At 36.5% G+C, this 20,854-nt stretch overlaps 1 protein-coding gene across 4 annotated transcripts in view; it reads right to left on the bottom strand.

The window, feature by feature from the left end:
- Nucleotides 1–20,854, bottom strand: part of LOC116151744 (ankyrin repeat domain-containing protein 26-like) — a 64,167-nt gene that overhangs the window by 17,551 nt on the left and 25,762 nt on the right. For 2 of the 4 annotated variants that reach the window (XM_064478435.1, XM_064478438.1), the window contains 14 exons: nucleotides 19,318–19,378; nucleotides 19,046–19,233; nucleotides 17,652–17,781; nucleotides 17,186–17,247; nucleotides 14,581–14,674; nucleotides 12,127–12,155; nucleotides 11,865–11,937; nucleotides 9,833–10,087; nucleotides 8,158–8,231; nucleotides 6,278–6,928; nucleotides 4,032–4,183; nucleotides 3,368–3,538; nucleotides 965–998; nucleotides 539–680 (listed from right to left, as the gene is read on the bottom strand). In XM_064478435.1, the coding sequence (XP_064334505.1) occupies nucleotides 539–680; nucleotides 965–998; nucleotides 3,368–3,538; nucleotides 4,032–4,183; nucleotides 6,278–6,928; nucleotides 8,158–8,231; nucleotides 9,833–10,087; nucleotides 11,865–11,937; nucleotides 12,127–12,155; nucleotides 14,581–14,674; nucleotides 17,186–17,247; nucleotides 17,652–17,781; nucleotides 19,046–19,233; nucleotides 19,318–19,378 (2,116 nt within the window). The remainder of the gene's footprint in view (nucleotides 1–538; nucleotides 681–964; nucleotides 999–3,367; nucleotides 3,539–4,031; nucleotides 4,184–6,277; nucleotides 6,929–8,157; nucleotides 8,232–9,832; nucleotides 10,088–11,864; nucleotides 11,938–12,126; nucleotides 12,156–14,580; nucleotides 14,675–17,185; nucleotides 17,248–17,651; nucleotides 17,782–19,045; nucleotides 19,234–19,317; nucleotides 19,379–20,854) is intronic. The other 2 variants (XM_064478437.1, XM_064478436.1) reach the window with 2 other exon arrangements.

Genomic DNA, 20,854 nt, shown 5'->3' with positions numbered 1-20,854 from the left:
TCTAATTTCCAGGACACTAGCAGCCTTTTTTTTTTTTTTTTTTTTTACATTGACAAGCTGATTCTAAAACTCATGTGGAAAGAAGGGTAATAAAATGAAACAAGATGAAGCCAGAGGACTGTGGCCTTTAACTATGGAGCTGTGAGAAGCAGTAGCTGGATTTTAAGCAAAGGGGTAACAAAGATCTGAATTTTAAAAACTATCTAGTAATCATGGTTGCGGTGTAGACCAAGGTTCCAGGAGGCGGACAGCATAGAAGAAAGTCCTGAGGTGATTTCAGCGTTCTAGGAGGGAAGCAGTGATAACCTGACCTTGGGTGAAGGCGTAGGAGCAGCAGAGTCAACAGAAAGCACAGGGAGTGGGAACGGTCACAGCCCCTGGCTGGCAGCGCACAACACGTCTGATTCTGCTTTGACACAAAGCAGGTTTCTGAGACGCAGCGGACTGTAACGTAGCCGTGCTCCCTGGGGCAGTACTAGGTGTGCACACTTTACCACGAGATACTTAAAAAGGCTGTGTAGTCATACAGGGGTCCTACCTTTACTGTCCGGGCCAAGTTCTTCGATTAGCCTCAGGGTATTCTTACAATTAGGGTAAAGCGACTTGCGATCCTCAGAAGCTGTTTCCGGTGACAGAGTTAAGTCATCGAGGTCGTCCACAGAATTAATCTGCTCTTTGACCTACAAATAAATAATGCTATTTCACAGTGTCTCCAACATAGTTATAAAATATGCTTAGTGTACAGAGGTGATAAATATCCATCTTTTTATGAGAGCAAAAACACAGACACTTCTCGAAAGAACTGACTTTTGTCAAAAGGCTAACTTTATCAATAGTGTTTCTAAATTATTTTTAAGTAAATGTCTCTACAACAAAGGAAGATTTTCTGTTTTTCCACTCTTTTATCATTTATGAATTATTTTTACCATAGGGAAATATTTTTATAAGTAGTATTTTACTATACCTTGTCCTTTTTAGTAGACATTTTCTTTGAAGACCTGAAAAAAGAAAAAAGCAATTCATTTAAGCCAAATACTAAATATTGAAAATACAAGAAATATGTAAATCTATTATTTTTATATAAAATCTTTGCATTGATAATTAATTTTCAATAAAAGGGATTAAACAAACAGTGGAAACAGTAACATTAAAGGACAAAGAAAGTATGTCAATTATATTATTGACAAAGTATTAAATTTAAATCAAGGGGACAAGCAGAGGAAAAGGAAAAACATAACATTACTTGTATTATTTGGTAGGAAAAAATACACCAGGATTTTCTTCTTGTTGTCTTTTTCAATAAAAACTGGCTTTTATGGCAATAAAACCTGTTTGGAAAGTATTACTGAAGTCCTTATATGAAAGAAACCCTTTTCTAATAACCATGGTATTAGCTTTTTTGAGGACTTACTATGTAACCGCTATGCATTATTATTAGCACTTTACATGTCTTAAAGACATTTTAATCCTCACAACAATCCTGGGAGGTAGGTAATACATTAGGTACTTTACCCAGGAAGAAAATGAGGCACAGAAAGGCTAAGTCATTTGTCGAAGCCCCTATGTCTGCCCAGAATTCCAACCCAGGCAATCTGGCTTCAATACTTGCATTTCACAATATGCTAAGAAAGTAATATTTATTTTTAAGTATTTTTAACTAATGTAGTAAATGAATCTCTATTATTATTCTATGTCTAGGCATAATTATAAATAATTTCTGGGGCATATGTCCAGAAGGAACCCTACTTCAAAATGACACCTGCACCCCAATGTTCACAGCAGCACTATTTACAATAGCCAAGACATGGAAACAGCCTAAATGTCCATCAACAGATGACTGGATAAAGAAGAGGTGGTATATTTATACAATGGAATAATACTATTCAGCCATAAAACCCGACAACATAACGCCATTTGCAGCAACATGGATGCTCCTGGAGAATGTCATTCTAAGTGAAGTAAGCCAGAAAGAGAAAGAAAAAAACCATATGAGATCACTCATATGTCGAATCTAAAAACAAAAACAAAACATAAATACAAAACAGGAACAGACTTATAGACATAGAATGCAAACTTGTGGTTGCCAAGGGGGTGGAGGGTGGGAAGGGACAGACTGGGATTTCAAAATGTGGAATAGATAAACAAGATTATACTGTATAGCACAGCAAAATATATATTAGATCTTATGGAAGCTCACAGCAAAAAAAATGTGACAATGAATATATGTATGTTCATGTATAACTGAAAAATTGTGCTCTACACTGGAATTTGACACAACACTGCAAAACGACTATGACTCAATAAAAAAAGTGAAAATAATAATAATAATAATTTCTGAAACTTAACACCTATTTTTTAAAAATACAAAGACTTTAGACCTAGGCAATACTGGAAATCTACTTTTAATAAAGATTTGTTTTCGCTAAAGACATTAATCAGCGGGCATTCATTATCCATTCAGCTGTTTGTTCATGCATTTGACAGGTCCTTATGGACCATGATGGCTTTTTAAATTTAGAACTTAGTAATCCAAAAGTAATCATCTCTGATAGATTGTTAATAGTTTATTATTCTATTGTATATAAACAAAATCTTCCCCTTCTTCCTGGAACCTAAACAAATATTAAGTTAATATAATCTGATATTTTACAATAGCATACAAAACCATAGCCACTCATGGTGATACTGTCAAGGACACTATAAAATCTAGAATCATCAAGGAATGATTAAACCCTATTCAGTATGGCCTAAGTGTCTGTATACTCATTATGAGTATACAGTTTTTAAAAAATCTATGGACAATGGTGTAACTTTAAAGTCATTATCTGCATATTCAATTGCGTAAGAATATTACGCTTCAAAACTAACGAATAAGCCCTTACAACAAAACCATACATGAATAGTTTACTACAATATCTTAAAGATAACATAGTACAATCAATACACTTTCTAATATCAGAAATGCAAAGTTAAATTGAAAAACACGTCTTCTATGGAATCGCATCCAACAGCAAAGAGACATGCTCTACAATCTACCGTCTCATCATTAAAAAAAGAAAGGGAACCCCCACGAGCCCCACGTTCCCCTTCACTTATCACCCAGTCCTCTCCTGCCTTCCCAGGGAATGTCCTCTGAGGGGCTGTTCACACCGACTCACTACAGCCCGGCTTCCTTGGGGACGTAGTACTGAAACTACTTCCGGTCAAAGGCACTTGTCCTCATGTTAGCCTTTCGGCACTGTTCCTCCCACACAGTTGAGAATTCTCTTGCCTTGGCCTTTGCACTATATGCTGCTGTTCTATTTCCAGAGAAGGTAATCACTGCTAATACGTCTTCACCTACAAATAAAGAATTTGTAGATTTTACCTGCCACAACCTTGACCTCCTTCACTTAAGCTGCTGTTCTCATTCATGCGTAGGAGACCACCAGCCAGTGAGGCAGTCTTCTCCAATACATGTGAAGTCACAGATGCTTTTAATGTCCGTTTTCCACTTTCATTCTTCTTTACTTCCTTCATATGCAAGCCAGGACAGCTACTTTAAAACAATCCATAAAAAAGCCAATTTTTAAAAAATAGTTCTACTGATAAATTTAAAAAAAACCCCAATTTTTGTAAAACTCCAACTCTTACCCATCTTCAGTCATTTATTAATTCACAAAATGGTTAACAAGTGCCAACCGTATGCAAGGAAACACAAATTCTTGCTTCAAAGACAGATAAACAATTATGATACAATGTGATATGCAAGAGCTGACATATGAAAGTAAAGTGAGCATAAGGAAGGCTTTACAGAACAGGGAAATAAACAGGAGGTCATGAGCAAAAGAGACAGGAGGAAATTATTCTACTTAAGAGATTAGAATGTGAACACAAAGATTAGGCACAAGGCATTTAGGTGTGTCCTGGGAACCTGGAAGGAAGAGTACAAAATACATGGAAGCAAGTGGAGAGATGAGCCTGGGAAGAAATGCTGAACAATATCTAGGAAAATAATAATTACCTACTGCTGAATACTGATCTAGGCTTACCTATCAGAATCTCCTTTCTGCAGAGCAGGAAACTGCCGGTCATCACTTTTTCCCCTCTTCCTCTGCCGAGTTAATCCTTCATGGTAACTGCCACCACACATGGTTTCTGACCCTTTCAGTTCACTTTTGTTCCTCTTCTCTTCTACTTCAACCTTTAGTGAAAGTTTGATACAAAGGGTAATTATTACTTTATTCATTAGAAACACTTTGTTTTCATTCATTTTATCATTTGACTCAGACTTTGCCCTGATTTCAATTGATTAAAATATTTTTGTGCTTATTTTAATTTTTATCATTTCAAGTCATTGAAGTGTTTGTAAATTCTGCTTCTTTCTGTTTGAGGAAAAGAAACAATTTCTAAAATTTCAAAAAGGACTTTCTGAATGTTGTGCTCTTACATCCACTCTTCCCCATGTGAATGGCAGAGACAGAGAAATAGAAAGACAAAGGCATAAAATTTGTCCTCTTCTGTCTTTACCACCTAGATTTTACATTAACCAGCCAGATTTAGAAGATGTCACACCTTGGTGCTTCAGTAACAGAAAGGAAACATTCTTCTTTCTGTGCTAAAGCTATCCTTTCCCCACTACTTTTTAAAATTCTTCTTTCATTTGGATCCTGGGGTATCAAAAAAGTGGTGTTTAATAAAATATATAAACCCAAGTTTACTGAAAGGAGCAGAGTGAAACTGATGAATTGCCAGTTAGTGTGGAATTCTGCAAAAGGAATAATGCTTCCCAATTTCACATTTAATAACCATGACCATTTTATAGCTAGACGGCATAGGAGTAATGAGTGATCTACTTTAGCCCCACTGTTTACTGACAATGGGAACACAACCAAGAAAGGTTAACTGATTTGTCCAAATTCCCTAAAGCAGTATTCCTGAGCATTTTACAGTGTCAAGAGAGATGATACAATTCTCTAACACTGAATCTAATAAGCTACCAAATAAATTCATCAAATTGATCAGATAAGTTAAAAGTGTGACTTTGGCAAAGCTGGGGGCAGGGCTCATCTCCTTTTTCTATTACAGGAGAACACCTTCAGAGCTCTATCCTTAACATTCTTTGCACCTCACACAAAAGAACACACACATTTTAAAAATCTATTACTAGAACTAAAAAAAATCATTCAGTGCATCTCACAACTCAAGTTTTCTCTTTTGGAGAGAAATACTGAATTTTTTTTTGCTGAGGGTTCATACTACCTATATAATAAAATCATACATGTCAAAACTTACTACATTTTATTAAATAATATACTGTAAGTGACTCAACAGAAACACCCGAAAGTGGTGATTCAAGAACATGTGGGAGCACATGTATTTCTTCTTAAGAATATCTCAAAGTGGCCATGATGGAATTCTAAGTGTCCAGTGATCAGTAAGACAGATAAGCCCGCACTCACTAACGCACAATACACGGATCAGTTTAGTGAGACCTTGTGCTTATATCCCTTCTCTCAGTCACTGCTTCCTTCCCATTCTATGGAAGTGCAACTTACATTTAAGCCAACAGATTAAAACAAAAAAACATACAAAAAAAAAAAAAACCACAACCTTGAGCTTATTATATTTCCTAAGCCATTTCACTTGCGTTTATTCCGGCTCAGGTCACGTGGCACACAGCTGAATTACTTTCCCACTTCATATGAAAGACTGGCACAGAGACTTAGGTTGGTTAAGGAACAAAACCCAGGAAAATACTTCCCTGAGTTCCTGTTATTTAGATGGCAGAAATAGTCTGTTTCTACACAATTACATATTTAGATGACCCCGTTTTATACATAGGCTATTTTCATAGAGTGGAAAATAAGATCAAATATGGATCAGAATGGAGGAGATTATTGATAAAGAGAAAAAACAGAGTAGCAGCAAAGGAACCTCTACCTCTTTCTGAAGCTGAATTTTCTTTTTCCAAACCCAGGAATTCTACTTGTAACATGCCTACCTCATTCTTAAACCTTTGCATACCTTGCTGTAACTCTTTTAGATATACTTTGGATGTTCTGTTACCATTTGATGGAGAAGAACTCACATTTCCTAATTCAGGGTCCATGTTTTTAGACTTATCAGCACCACAGTTATCTGCAAGCGATGGCTTCTGGAGCTGGTCTTGTATTGGTTTGGTTTTCTTACAAGTAATTGAAACAGCAGGCATATCATGACTTTTTATTTGAATCATGTGTTTCTTCTCACTGGAGCGGGCAAGCCCCAAACCAAAAAGGCTTTTTGGATCACTTACCTGAGGTGCATGTCCAATGTCTGATTTCCAGTGAGTATTTTGGTTCCTTTTCGGTTTTCTTTTCGTAGCAAATTCTTGGTCTTCTTTCACTTTAAATGGAACTCGGTTCCGTACTTCATTTTCTCTATCATTACAAAAACTCTCCTCAGTTTTGTTAAAAACGTGTTCAGTGTCTGGCTTACCATTTTCATCCAACTTATTTTCATTTAAATAAAGTTTTGAAGATGACTGGCAACCATACTTTCTTGACTCAGACTTGGAATAAAATGGAAAAACATTTTCAAGACTGGGCTCTTTGTGTTCAGAGACTGCCTGGAATCCTATAGAGACAGAGGCTCCAGGTGCATCTACTTCCTCAAAATCAAATATATTATCTATCACGTTGGAAGGTAGTTCCTTTAAGTCACCACGTAGTTCACAGTTGTCATGTAGTGACACTACCTTACGATGAAAAGTAATTTTGCCTTTTTCATGGATTTTACTGATTTTCTGATTTGACTTCTTTGTGATAAGTTCTGAATTATTTTTCCAGTCGAATTTGCCTTGTTTGACCCACATGTCCTCATGCTTCTCCACACAAGAACGTTTTGAAGACACAGGTATGTCCTTTCTGTCATGTTCCTTATTCATTTCTGGTTCTCTAGGCATTTTCTGCAGATGCACAAGTGAAAGATTAATCTGCGTGATTTGATCTTCAGATTTCTTTTCTTTCACACTACATGCTTGTAAAACACATTTATCCTTAAGTAGTCAAGTACGGATAAAGAAAAATTAGAAAATAATTAAAATTTAACAAACTTCTTAATCTATGTTTGGCTAGTCACAAACTGAGAAGTGAAACATAACTTGCCTTAGCCTTGAAACAGGAGAAAAATAGGAACTCAGAAACCTAACTTTGTCACTGTTTGTTTGAACTAAACAATTCACACATGTTAAATCTACCAAGAATCAGAGATTAGATTTTTAACATTACAAAGATTTCCTCACTAAAAAATATTTCACCTCTCATACCTTAAATAGTGAGCCCCTCCAGTGCATGTAAAGATTTTTTTTAAAGGACTAGTAACTGGACAATAAGCAAACTGTAAATTATTAGGTGCCAAAATCAATTAACATCAGAAAGAGGAACAAATTCCTGAATTTTAATGCAAATGATATACTATGATAGTGATCTATCTCAATACGTATTCTCTGCATCCACTGAGTTATATTATACTCTAACATTCACTAGTGAGAGTGAATAAAAGAATTTTCAATAATATTTACTGATTTCCTACCCTGAAATGAAATAAATTAGAAAGTTTTTGTTTCTTCCCTAACAGCAAAGGTCCAATCGTGGAAGGTTTGATTCTCTTACTAGGCAGCTGGGTTGACTCTATGACCCCTGTTCTCTCCCTGATTGTAGATTCTGAAATCGATTACATAGAGATCACAAGACAGAAGAATCTTTCATCTTGGCATTAATGACTTGCAATTTGAAACTGCAAATTTTGGACCACTGGGAATGACTGTTCCTTACATGAAACTAACTCGGTGGCCATCACTGCTATATTATTTACAATTTCAACTGCTTATATCACATGATTTAATATTTGATATCACCTTCATCATGTGAGGAAGTTATAAAGATGGAAGAAGTAAACCATATTCAGGAAGGTTTTTTGCCTCAATTCCAAGGATAAAGTTTAACTATAAATTATTATAGATCCTAACAATACTTTAACATTTGTAATTAGATAAAATGCTATTAAAAACTAAATATTAAGTAATTATTTATTGACTCTAAAAGTCTAGTTTGAAAGGCAATTTCTTTTGAACTGTGTTATTAAACCACAGAAAACAGTATTAAACAAGAAATTTAAATTTACATTTTTACATACCTGTGAGTGGTTATTTTCACTCGCATCAAGTCTTTCTTGCTCTTCCTCAGATGCCCTTTGTAAGTCTAGGTCTGCTGAAAAATGAATATACTTAGTTAAAATTCACTACTTAGAACAGCTAGATAAAAGGCACCATCTTTATAAAAACAGAAAAAACATTTCATCAATTGACAGTTGAAATTAAGCTTAATCTTTAGCTGGATATTTACTTCTTTAAGAAATACTTCTAATTATCTAAAACTTCAACAAACTATTTGGGAAATACTAGATGTTACCAGATTAAAGGCATACAAACATCTCAAAGTTTCACTCACAAATTGATTCACCAGACATGAACAAGACAAAGAGAAATAAAAACAAAATTTAAAAATACAGTAGAAATATACAAAGTCACGATAGACTCTATTCTCTACCTCCTAACAGTACCTTTTTAACAACATACCAGGCTTCAAGAGCAATGTTATTCATGGTTTCCAAAATTACTGTTACTTTTTATGCCTTTATCTTTCCTTAATCTGAAATGTTTCCCTCTATTGTTCTGACAGATTCCTTTTCCTCTTTGAAGACTCAGCCTGCTCTGTGAAGTCCTCCTGGATTGCAGCTGTCTTTCCACACAGATACAGGGATCTCTTTCCTTGGAGCTACCTTGGTACTTCACAGATTTTTCTACTGTGTCTTCACCAGCTGAACTGTAAACTATTTCTTTACATGTCTATCCTCTTTGCTCCCATGCTGTAGAGGACAAACTCTTAAAAGTATCTGTGTATAAACAGTATTTATTAGAAAAACTTTGAGTTTAGAGCTTGTAGTCACTACTATAGGAGATAACAGAATCTTTTGTAAATACAACATTAATTCTGCAGGTAAGGAAAGAAAAGATAAAACTATAGGAGCAGAAAAAATATTGTATGACTTATTACTACAGCTCTGATTATATCACTGATTAAGGCACTAAATTAATTGGTATATAAAGTAGAACACATATTAGATGTGGTTAATCAACAGACTGGGTATCCTAGAAGAATCAGAATTGATATTCCATATATTATTTTTAAGTGACAAAGCACTCCTTAAAATCCAATATCCTTTTCGACCCATCAATCCATTAAAAATAATAAAACAAGATGATATACTGTGTGGACACAGTTAAGAAGGAGGTCCTGTGTAGCAAATTCCCAATGACTGCCACTACCGCTGGGAAAGCCACTTCTAAAATACAAAGAGGCAGAGAATATACTAGAAATACTTTGATATTTAGTTGCAGAGGTGCTTTTTCAGTTACACTGAATATAGCTATAACAAATATTTATAAATTCAGAGCTAGATAAAAATAAAGCTAAGAAACCATACTTTGAGAAGGGAATCTTTGGATGGCCACCTAGGTTTCCCAACTAGTCACAAAGCTCTAGACATCACCCTCCTACCTGCTCTCAGGAGCATGCTAAATACTATTCTGAACGAACTTACTTTCACCTAATTCTCTTTGCTATTTAATATGTTGCTATGGTCAGAGAATGAACATAAATGTCATGCCAAAAGGTATTGTCTGGTTGTAGGTTGCATAAAAGGAGTAAACACAAAGGAGATCCTGCCACAAAATGATTTCTGCAAAGTCAGAGTATGGTGAAGCCACGCACAGGTAGACTATGGCTAGTTCTCTATGCTGCTTTATTACCTTCTTTGCGGCTTCTGTTCTCTGGCAGCTGTGACTCACACAGGCCACGGAGCGCTGCATGTTCTGACACAGACACAGCTCCAATATTCATCCGGTCTTTATCTACCAGGGCCGTCTGCCTCAGTTCTGTGGGTGCTGACTGGTTTGCGGTCACTGATCGTGATACTAACGGACATTTATCAACTTTCAAATGCTCGGCTCTTTGACCAGCCTCATTATTGAGGCTCAAACTAGTAGAAACCCAGTCTGAAGAACCTGAAAACAAAGTTTCCACTTATTAGAATGTGAACAACAATACAAATGACTAACTTTTACGAATTCTCTTCCCAGAGCAGCAGCCCCACGTCCGCAGCCCCACGCCCTTCTCTCCCCCAAACACACTGCTCCTTCCCAGCTGGTTGTACTTTACATGTCATTGCCGTTCATATAGGGAACCACTGTGTCTCTTTTTTCTACCTTTAATTTTCTAGTACTGCTAATTTGGATTCACTCATCACTCTCTATAAAACAGTCTATATTCTGTAAGAGCTTTATGAATTATGATTCTTCAACATATGAATTTTTTCATTAACAAAATGTATGTCTAATGAGCCATATACTGGATGTTTAAATATGCATGACAGTATTGAGTCCTAGAGACGTGGGCTTTAAGAAAACTTTTACTGAATGGTACTACATAAATTACAATGAGACAGTCTTTCCTCAATGTACCAATATCTTCAGAATTCTTACCTTAAGCCTTGGATAAACATCATAAATTTATATAAGAAAGGATAGCCTTGAGTGACTAATTTTTTCCATATAAAAATAGGGTAAATCTAGGTACAAACCAGATCCAAAGAGTACAGAGTGCCATGAGACAGGAAATATCTAACAAAAATGTTTTCCTTTTTTAAAAAGATTTAAGTTGTCAGATTCAAACTTTTTAAGACAAGTTAAAGAAGAAAAGGCGAGAAATGTAGAAGTGAACGTTAAAGCCCACTTCATCACAAGGGCCCCTTTATTATTTCACATCCATGAACCCTGTTTAAAACAGCACTTCTCAAGTGTCATCTGAGAAGCCCTGAAGCCCCATGTTCCCTCCATCTAGGGAGTCCAGGAGGTCAAAACTATTTTCACAATAGTACTGAATGCTATTTTCATTCTCATTCTCTGTTAAGGGTGCAGTGGAGGTTTCCAGATACATGACATGTGATAACATCAAAGCTCTAATGGTGAATGGAATGTTTGTGTGTGCTTGTTTTTTAAATCTTTTAGCTTTATTTTCTAATATACTAAACATCAATAGATACAACCCACTTAAAAGTTCTTCAAAATTCTCAATAATTTTTAATAGTATAAAAAATACCCTAAACCCAAAAACTTTTAGGATTATTGTTTTAAAATATCATATCTACCAAACATTAAGGTAGGACTAATTACTTCCATCATTTTTAATAATCAAAGACACCACACACACACAGAGAGAGAGAGAGAGAGAGAGAGAGAGCGCTAATCAAACCATCCAGTTGGCTTAAGACCTTTGGGCTAGGGAAATAGCTCAGTGGTAGACCACATGCTTAGCATGCACAAGGTTCTGGGTTCAATCCCTAGGACCTTCATTAATAAATAAATACAGAAATAAATAAATATCATCAATGTGATAGCACTAGATGAAATAATTAAAGTGAAATATGACTGACATGTTAGCAAGGGAAGCTTTACTCTACGTAAAGGTTAAAATTCAATTAAGCATTTTAAAACTCTGGAAAAATCTTAGAACCTAATAATCAATCTCTCAGAATCCCTGAAGAGTATAGGGACTCCAAGCTGAGCACTTTAGTGTCTCCCAACCTCAACAGAAACATCCAAGTCAAAGCTGACATTTTAAAAATCTATTTCTTAAGCTTATATATATTTTTCAAACATGGATACCAATAATAACATCTGCCTTATTTATGTCATCTTTCAATTAAATTTGAAGAAATAAAAGGAATTAGCAATAAGAAGACTGTACTTCTTTTCAGAGTTAAATTTGTATTGCAGAATTTACCTGATTTGAATGTTTGTAAATTCTTCATTTCTCCTGTTTTCTTAGGAACAGAATCTTTCACTCCAACTGCAGGCTGAATGGTTTTTGAAACACACCGATTAATAATGTACATTTGATACAATCTGTAGTAATCATTCAAGGGGGGAGGGTCTAGCTCAGTGGTAGAGTGCCTGCTTAGCAGTGCATGAGGTCCTAAGCTAAATTCCCAGTACCCTCACTAAATAAAAAAAAAAAATCAAGATAAAAGTATAAAAGTTCTTACCTTCAAGTGAGGATATTTTTCAGTAGAATCTAAAAGCCAAAAGGGACACATAGTCAATTAGATGTAAATATGAAAGCCAACTACCCATTCACGCAGAGTTAGTACTGCGCAACCCTCGTGCTTGCTTTGGAAATGAACACGTTAGCTTTCGGTGTTTTGTTTTTCAGGGGCAGTTAGGACAGCAACAAGACAGAAACATGAATCCATTATAGATACTCAATAAAGAACGGGAATATAGGTTTAACAAAACATGCAGTTAAGATTTCAAAAGTACGATTATGTTTCAAGTGACTTATTTATAAAATAGAAACGTGTACATATACCAGTGTGAACTTGCTGCCTGAGAAGGAGAAAAGCGATCTCTAATCAGAGGAACAAATCACGGCTCCAAGAAGACAAATGTGAAAGCTGACCGTAAAATGCCACAGCACATCTTTAATGCGATTGACACCGTTAGACTACAAGTACTTATCATGCTCTTCAATTCGTCCTGTAATTTAGGAAGTCCACAGTTGTGATGGCAGTTCATTTGAATGTGCAATTCACTTCTCATCAGAGAAAGTGTTATGAATTGATCGCCTTGGATACACACTTGTAGGATAATAGTTCATAAAAATATTTTTCCCATACCCACATGGGCTATTGGTATGCCTACATTTCTTGGATCCTCTAGCCATCAATGTTTCTTGATCCACTCATACAAGAAAGAATGTATACTGAGTTTTCAATATTGAAATCTGGTGATCAAAAAAAATTTTAATTGCCACAGAATTATTAGATACTAAAAGTCTTTTATATTTCAAAACCTGTGCAGTATTCACTGAAAATAACAACTTCAGCATTTATGGAATGAACCCTGTTAATTTCTTTTCTTTCCAAAAGTAGTTTGGTTTGGTAAATCAGGCTAATGTTTACAAGGATTTTTGTGAAACAACCATCTTATCAAAAAATTAGCTATCCTTAAACAAACAAACAAAAAGCACAGTCAATGCTTCATATTCAAGTTAATCTCATTGGAATAACAAATACCAATACAACATTTACCTTTGAAGCCTGATAGGAGGAGAGGCTGTGGTTTACCCCAATTCTAGGCCCCCTCCTGATTCCAGTATTCTCTGGAGTGGCAATGATCTAACCTACCTTCAGTGCAAATACACTGACACCATTGAAAAGGAGTTCTCTCAAGTTTCCTCCTCAATTCCAAAATCACCTACCTGCTGCCTTTTTTTCCTCCTTCCTTCCTTTCACTTTCCTCTTCAAAGGTACCTCTACATCTGTGGTCTTAAATCTTCCCCTTTTCTATTCTTCTGACAGACGATCCCCACCACTTCTTTTTCCTCTCTGCTTAGCAGCAGTAGCTTACATCTCTAGTTTCTACTTCAACTCTTTGCCTCCCTCTGGCTATGAACGTGCTCAGAAAGAAAAACAAAATCATGCTTTTCCTTGTTGCTGTTGTCTTTAACTCCCCAGTGGCTCTTCTTCCAGATTCCCCTAAACACAAGTCTACCTTCTGAGCGTGATCTGAAGACCAGCAACAAGGGCTTCACCTGAGAGCTTGTTAGAAACACAGGCCCACTGCTCAGAATGTGCACTTTTCACTGGGTCCCCAGGTGACTAAAATTTGAGAAACCCCGGTCTATACCGAGTCTGCTTCTATAGCACTCGGACTTAACTGATCTCTCTGAAATCCAGCTGCACACGTCTCACTGTAACACTTCCCCAAAAGCTGCATCAGGAGCTGCAGACTTTTCAGTGGACTCTTTACCAGGCTCCAGATCCCCTGACCTCCCTGGAATGCACCCTGCTCTCTTCCTCTTTCCCACTCTTCTGTTGGCCTATGAGACACCATCCTATAAGGCAGCAACACGCTGCATGACACGAAGGTCCAGACATTGACAGCTGACCACACATGCCTGTGCTCACCGGCAGCCACACCCGGCTCTGCGTGATCAGGTACCACAGTCCTCGCTGCCTTCCTAAAGGTCAGGGGGGCGGGGGAGTGGAACGTTCTGCTGTGCCTCCCAGACAAGCTTTGGTGCTGGAAGAAGCTCAATTCATACCCGTCTCATTTCAAACACTCTTGTCTTCCTTCTCCTAAAGAACTATTCTACATTACCACCTCCTGCCAGGGACCGCCCCCTCCTTTTCCTTCATTCACTCCCCTCCTCTCTACCTCTCTCATTCTTCACTCCCTTCTTCCCTCCTCCTGGTTTCCTGCCTGTCCTCAGGTCACAGAGCATCTTGAAAGAAAGCTAACAACTGAGCTCCTTAAACAGCATTCTAGTTTAATCTGTTGCTGACACCTGGTAAGATATACAATATACTTCCTCTTCTCTTTTTTCTCACTATATGTTCAACAGGTGATTTTCTTTGGCTGAGAGAATAGATCCAAATCCATGTTTTAAATCAACATTCTGTAAAATGACTTTTTTTTTAATAAAATACAGTACTTACTTTCTATTTGTCCATTTAATGTATTTTTTTCTCCTAGACCTGCAGCTCCAGATAAATGATCGATACAGTTCGGTAGTTCAATCTCGGAGATACTCTGTTAAAATTAATATTAATAATGAGTTGCATAAAGATTTCCTGATTCCTTTCTAACAAAATACCTGCATTTCCTACCTTATTATTATTATTTTAATTTCCTACTTTAAAAGCAATTACACTTAAAAACAAAATAAGCATATCCTGGAAACCCAAACATTTAAATAGAAAATTTCATATACACTCTTTAGATCAAGTCTATCTTTTATCTTCAGTTGGCTTTTGACTCTGTAAACTGAGCATGGAAAGCTAGAGCAAATATTTTCACAGACAAAATACTGACTTACATGCAGATTTCAACAAAGAATTAACTTCAAAACACCTAATTCCATTTTGCATTCCTCGACAAAAGAAGAGGACGTTTAAAAAAATATGTATTTTTATATGTATAACTGAATTGCTTTGCAGTACACTTGAAAGTAACATTATAAACTGACTACACTTCAGTAAAAAGTAAAATTAAAAATATACATATTTAAATATATTCTTTAATAAGTGTGCTATAAGTTTAAAATGTTTCTTAGTACAGATATTGTTTTTAGTATTAAAATAACATACATGGCATGAAAAGAAGCCTTAGAGTCTGTCATGTTGAGTATTAACAGAACACTGTGGAAACTGCTACATTTCAGTAAACAAAGGCTTAGCAGAATCTAACTATTATTTGATAAAACTTTTATTGATAGGGAAAATAGTTGAATAAAGTACCAAAATAGAAAGAAAAATATTTGTTTAAATTAACAGCAGAAAAATGTTTAATGTAGCTATGCAGCTCTTCAAAAAAGTACCATAAGCTTTACTTTACTTAGGGAAGAATAAGAACACTGCTTAGTGACCACCCGCATGTGCCAGGCCCTTATGATGCACATTCTCTTTTCTACACACAACAATAATAACAGTGATTCTAAGGACGGTTACCCACTTGCTGCTTCCTGGTCACTCCAAGATGCTGGAGTATGGTGATGAGCAGATGTGACCCGCTGATCTCTCTGTCCGGAACATCCCTCCCCGGGACCTAAGTGTGACTGGCTCCTTCCTGTCCATCACCTGGCAGCTCTGGTCACACTCAGCTCTTTTCTGACTACCTAAGTTCCACCCTTACTCCACCCTCGTCCTAACTACAAACTCCCCCACTGTTGTCTAAACTAACGCTCTCCACGTTCCTTATATGAAGGACTTACTGTCCCTGATAAAGGGTTCCTGTTTACTTGTTCTTCTGTTCCTGCCACTACAGCCTAACCCCTCAACTGCTACATTCAGTGTCTAACTGCCTGGTGCATAGCTGGTGTTCAGGAACAGGAATTTATTTAAGGTCAAAACACCTAAAACCCCCAGAGGGCTTCAAGTACCAAAGCACTATATACCTATCAGAGATGTCCGATAATAGTCTACCAACACTCAACATACCCCAAATGAGAAATCCCCATGCCCGCTCTAACTTTCCCATTTTATTGTCCTTCAGATTTTAAAAAAGTGTCCTCAGCATTTCACTAGGTCACTAGTGGCCACTGTGATCATTCTGTCTTACATTTCTATAGCACCCTTTACAGTTGACAATGTGTTTTCACACTTGTTACCACATTTTTGTTCATGACACATAACCTGAGACGTACGTATCAGTACCATGTTTTTGAACGAGGTCACTGACATTCAAATAAGTCAGACAAGTTTTTCCAAGATCCCACAGTGGGTCAGAACCAGGATGCTATCTCTGCTGACTTCAGATACAGTGCTGTGCCACTAGGCAGGAGCTGCCGAGATCCAAGAGTTCAGGCTCTTCTTGCCTCTTTCCACGGCTATCACCTTGGAATAGGTCATCACCACCCTGCACTTAGCTTCCTTCAAGTTCAGTCGCCATAAAGGTACTCAGTGCACGCTATTTTCCCTACCCAAAATGGGCTGTCCTCATTAAAACATCACTAAACCAAACTGCTGGTATTTTAACCCCACATATTTATTACTATTCCACATGCTTTTGCTTATCCTGAAATGTTCATTGCAGATCTACTTGACAATCCAAATATAATGGTACTTTCAATTCACAGGCACTGTCTTTTCAAGAACAAAGTGGTTAAACAAACAAAAACACCGTTTTTTTGTGGGTTTTTTTTTTTTTTTGTACAACCTCTTTCTCTCTGAATCTCACTAAGAGTTTTACACATTCACTTATCACGAAGAAACAAACATCTGGTCACAGGCTGACCAAGAATTATTTTCTTTAGTTTTTAGAAAAGGTAACTTCAGAACACAAACCGATTCCCTGTGACTTCCAAGCCTTGGCTTTTGCACTACATACACCAGTTTCATTAGGTGAGTCTGAAAAATTAACAGAAGTGCACTCTGCAGTGCTATGACATGTAGCATGGAATGACTTTACTAAGTGTGGGTTAAAATGAGGAAAAAATTTGGCTGGGAAAATGCAAAAGTGAGAAAGTGAAGTCAAAACATCCCTCCATTTATGTTTTAACATCACGCAACGCTTATATTTGAAAATAATACTAGAAGGCAGCACCTCAGAATCCAAGGGTGATTCGACATCTTCCTTTTCTTCTAATCCTAATGCTGAAGTTGCATCTACAAAATGCAGTCACAGATACATTAATGAGAACACATACTGCTAGGAAGTTAAATATATATATAAGTCTATCTTGATTCATGAATATGTCAATAAAATAAAGTGGCAGAAAAGAATTTCAGAGGGTTGAAGCATTTTCTGGAAGAAAACTTGGTCGTAGTTGGGATATTTATGAAAGAAGATGGCAAAAGAAAAACACTTGAGAAGAAATGGACATCATATTTGGATCTACACACTTTACATTTTTTACACTAGCTTTTTTTTTTTAATGGCGGTACTGGGAATTGAACCCAGGACCTCGTGCATGCTGGGCATGCGCTCTCCCACTGAGCTATACCCTCCCCCCTCCAACCTCATTAGCTTTTAAGCAGAGAAGAAAATCCATAGATGCTCACTGACTTACCACCTCTGTCACCTTTGTGTGCTCCATCAACACGAATCAATTTGCTATGATCTGCTTGCTCCTTTAGAACACTGTTAATAGTCCGAGTGCCATTCTCTTTCCCCCCAGTTTTCGGCTTTGTTGCTTCTTCCTATAAAAACAAAACAAAATGTAACAAAAACCCAACTTCAGAAAACATCATATTCCTACACCTGGTCATTCAATCAGTCAGGAAGAGAACATATATTTACTGCATCCATCACATCATAGGCATTATCCTGGGAGAAGCTGGCAATATACATAAAAGACAGATTCTGCTCTATATTCTAGGGGAGACAGAGACACATGAAAATGAATCAACACAGACAAGTATCATTCAGCAGCTCTACACCTGCAGTGAACAGATACAGTAAGGGCACAAAGGAGAGAAGAGACTTGCTGCATGTCAATAGCTCAGGAAATGCTGGGAAGACCAGACTGTGTCTTAAAAGACAGACCCTGTGCAGAGAGCAGATGTGAAGGGGGTTCTAAAAAGGGCAGCCTGAGCCAAAGGTCGAGGTGTGAAACAGCATGATAAGTCACATGGAAAACTAGAACAGTTACTGGGGTTGGAATGGAGAGACAAAATTTCCTAGATTAAATATAAGACATCACTTCATCAATTTAAATGTGAGGACTTCTAAAAAAAGAAATAACTTCAAGTTAAAACTAACTTCCATAGGGCACTATATTCAATATCTCACAAACAACTACAATGGAAAAGAAAGAAAAAGAATTAGATATATGCATATATATGTATAACCAAATCATTTTACTGCACACCTGTAACTCATACAATACTGTACATCAACTACATTTGAGTTAAAAAACAAAATTCTATAACCAAAAAGAAAAAAGGAGAGGATCAAATTTTCTTTCTGTTGTTCATAAAATCAGCTATATGTCCTTCAGAAGAGTCTGAGCACTTTTTTCCATGACCTGATTTTCCCTCTCTTAATTTGAATTTGAGGTAATTTCTATCATAATTTGTACTATAGACTTCCTGCTCTCACTTAACCCCACTATTTCTGCTGTGTTTGTATAATAATCTCTCTCATTTTGACACTCATTCGTCTTGTCCTTATTAGATGAATCCTTCCCCTTTGTACCCCTGCCCATCTTCATATTCATCCAGCTGTTCTTTCCAGTTGCTTTCTTATTCTTTCCTTTCTTAATGGCATATTTGAGAACTGTTTATGCCACCAAACTTTACAAATCTCAGTCCTGCACGTGTACCTCTCTTGTTATCACACTGTTTTCTATTGTGATCTTGAGGACTTCCATTCCTCTGTAGGATCCTTTTCATCCCCATGAGAATCAGGGGGACGGTAAGTGAAAAAGCACAGGAGGGAAAAGTTAAAAACAAAACGACTTACCTCTGTAACACCAAGGACTGCTGAAGACGTGAGAGGTTCTGGTGCTGGGGAGGCAGGATGAGAGAAGTCTGAAACTTCACTTGATGGTGGGGAAAAGGTTCTAACTGGATCTTCATTTTCATTATTAGAATTATTGTCCTCAAAGAAGGTGCTAGTTCCTGGTTTCAAAACACCATCTTTTGCCTCTGCTGTAGCGACAAGGTATGGTAGATGAAATTATCTATAATTTCTCACCAGTGAAAACACAAAAAGACAGTCTTCAAATAACTTACTGTTTATCACGGGTTCTCCCCAGGCCTGAATTAGCTTTGCGAATCTTGGATGCCGGACTTTCTAGAGAAGAAAATAACAGCTTTAAGAACAACAAATATGAAATTGAATAAAGTAATTATAACATTCCCCATTCCTAGATGATCTAACACAAAGAGCGCTGGCTTCGGAGTCATTCAGATATGGATTCAAGTCCTGGGTCTGTCATTTACCAACCTACGTATTCTCATGGGGTGAGGATCATGAGAGATGACCTCGGGGTCCCAAAATGTTACTTTCTTTACCCCTCATTGATTATTATACAACACTATGGTATCCATTAGATGACATTCTTGACCAAAATGATCTAGAACAAAAACTTATCCCTGATAGTTTAGAGTCCTATTGAAAAAACTAACATTAAGAAATTTAAAGTAACTGTTATATTTTGAAATGTGCTTGCATGACTTATGTATGTGTGAATGATCTCTCATGGGGGAAATATGAGAGTTTACTTTTTAGCAGTATCTTATTTGGATGAGTTAGAACAGCAAACAGGATAAGCTACTTCTATTCCATTTGCCAAAAAGCTGAAGACAAATGATTGTTCAAATTCAGCTACTTCTAAGAAAGAGGAATAAAAACAAAAGTAATTCTGAGGGGCAATGACTCATGAGTGAAAGCCACACACATAGTAAACAGAAAGCTGTCACTAAATATGTTTACAGAGGCAGAGTGAGATGGACTGAAAGAACAGACACTGAAGAAGTGTTTTCTGCAAAAAAAAAAAATATTAGGTTTGGGGCAAACCATTAAAGAAAAAAGTGGGGAGGAGGAAGAAAAGAAAAAATGAGACATGACTAGTCAAGTACAAACTTAGGGCAAGAAAAAAAGAAAAATGTAAGTATAACAAGGCATGTGGAGAAATATATATATTTCAGCATTTATATATAATAGATCAGGGATGTATCAGTATTGTTAGGGATATACGATGAGTGAAAGCCTCTGTTTTACCTTTTTATTATATATATAAAAATATAAGTTATGTATGCAAGTATATATATTATTCTTCAGCAAACTTTATAAAAATATCAAAATATATGATGTACAAAACATATATATAAAACAAAGGCCTTTGTTCATAGTATATCCCCAATAACACTGACCTGTATTACTCTACAACTGTTTGTTTGTAAATACTACTGTAAGAGTTAAATCTTGTCACTGTAAGTCACTCAATTGAACATGGTCATCTCTCACTACCTGAATGCTGCCAATTATTACTAGAGAGAGAGAAAAATAGATTTTAGAAAGTTCCTAACACATCAGCTTTCCACCTAGACAAAGAACTGGTAATCAGGATTCTAAGGATAATATAGGGCTTGAAAACATATCTTTAATGGAACATGAGAGGGGGCTAAAAGAAGGTTAAAAAGTTTTCATCTCAAATTCTAAGCTCACAGTTGATGGATACTGAAAAACAGACTGTAACCTTTTCCTAATTATCATATACTTCTTATCTATTTCCTCGGCATTTATGACATATTTCCTCTCATAACA

Source organism: Camelus dromedarius, chromosome 24, assembly GCF_036321535.1.
Source record: "Camelus dromedarius isolate mCamDro1 chromosome 24, mCamDro1.pat, whole genome shotgun sequence".
Classification (NCBI taxonomy): Eukaryota; Metazoa; Chordata; class Mammalia; order Artiodactyla; family Camelidae; genus Camelus; species Camelus dromedarius.
Note: the sequence above shows the minus strand (reverse complement) of the source record. Positions and strands in the feature narration are given on the sequence as shown.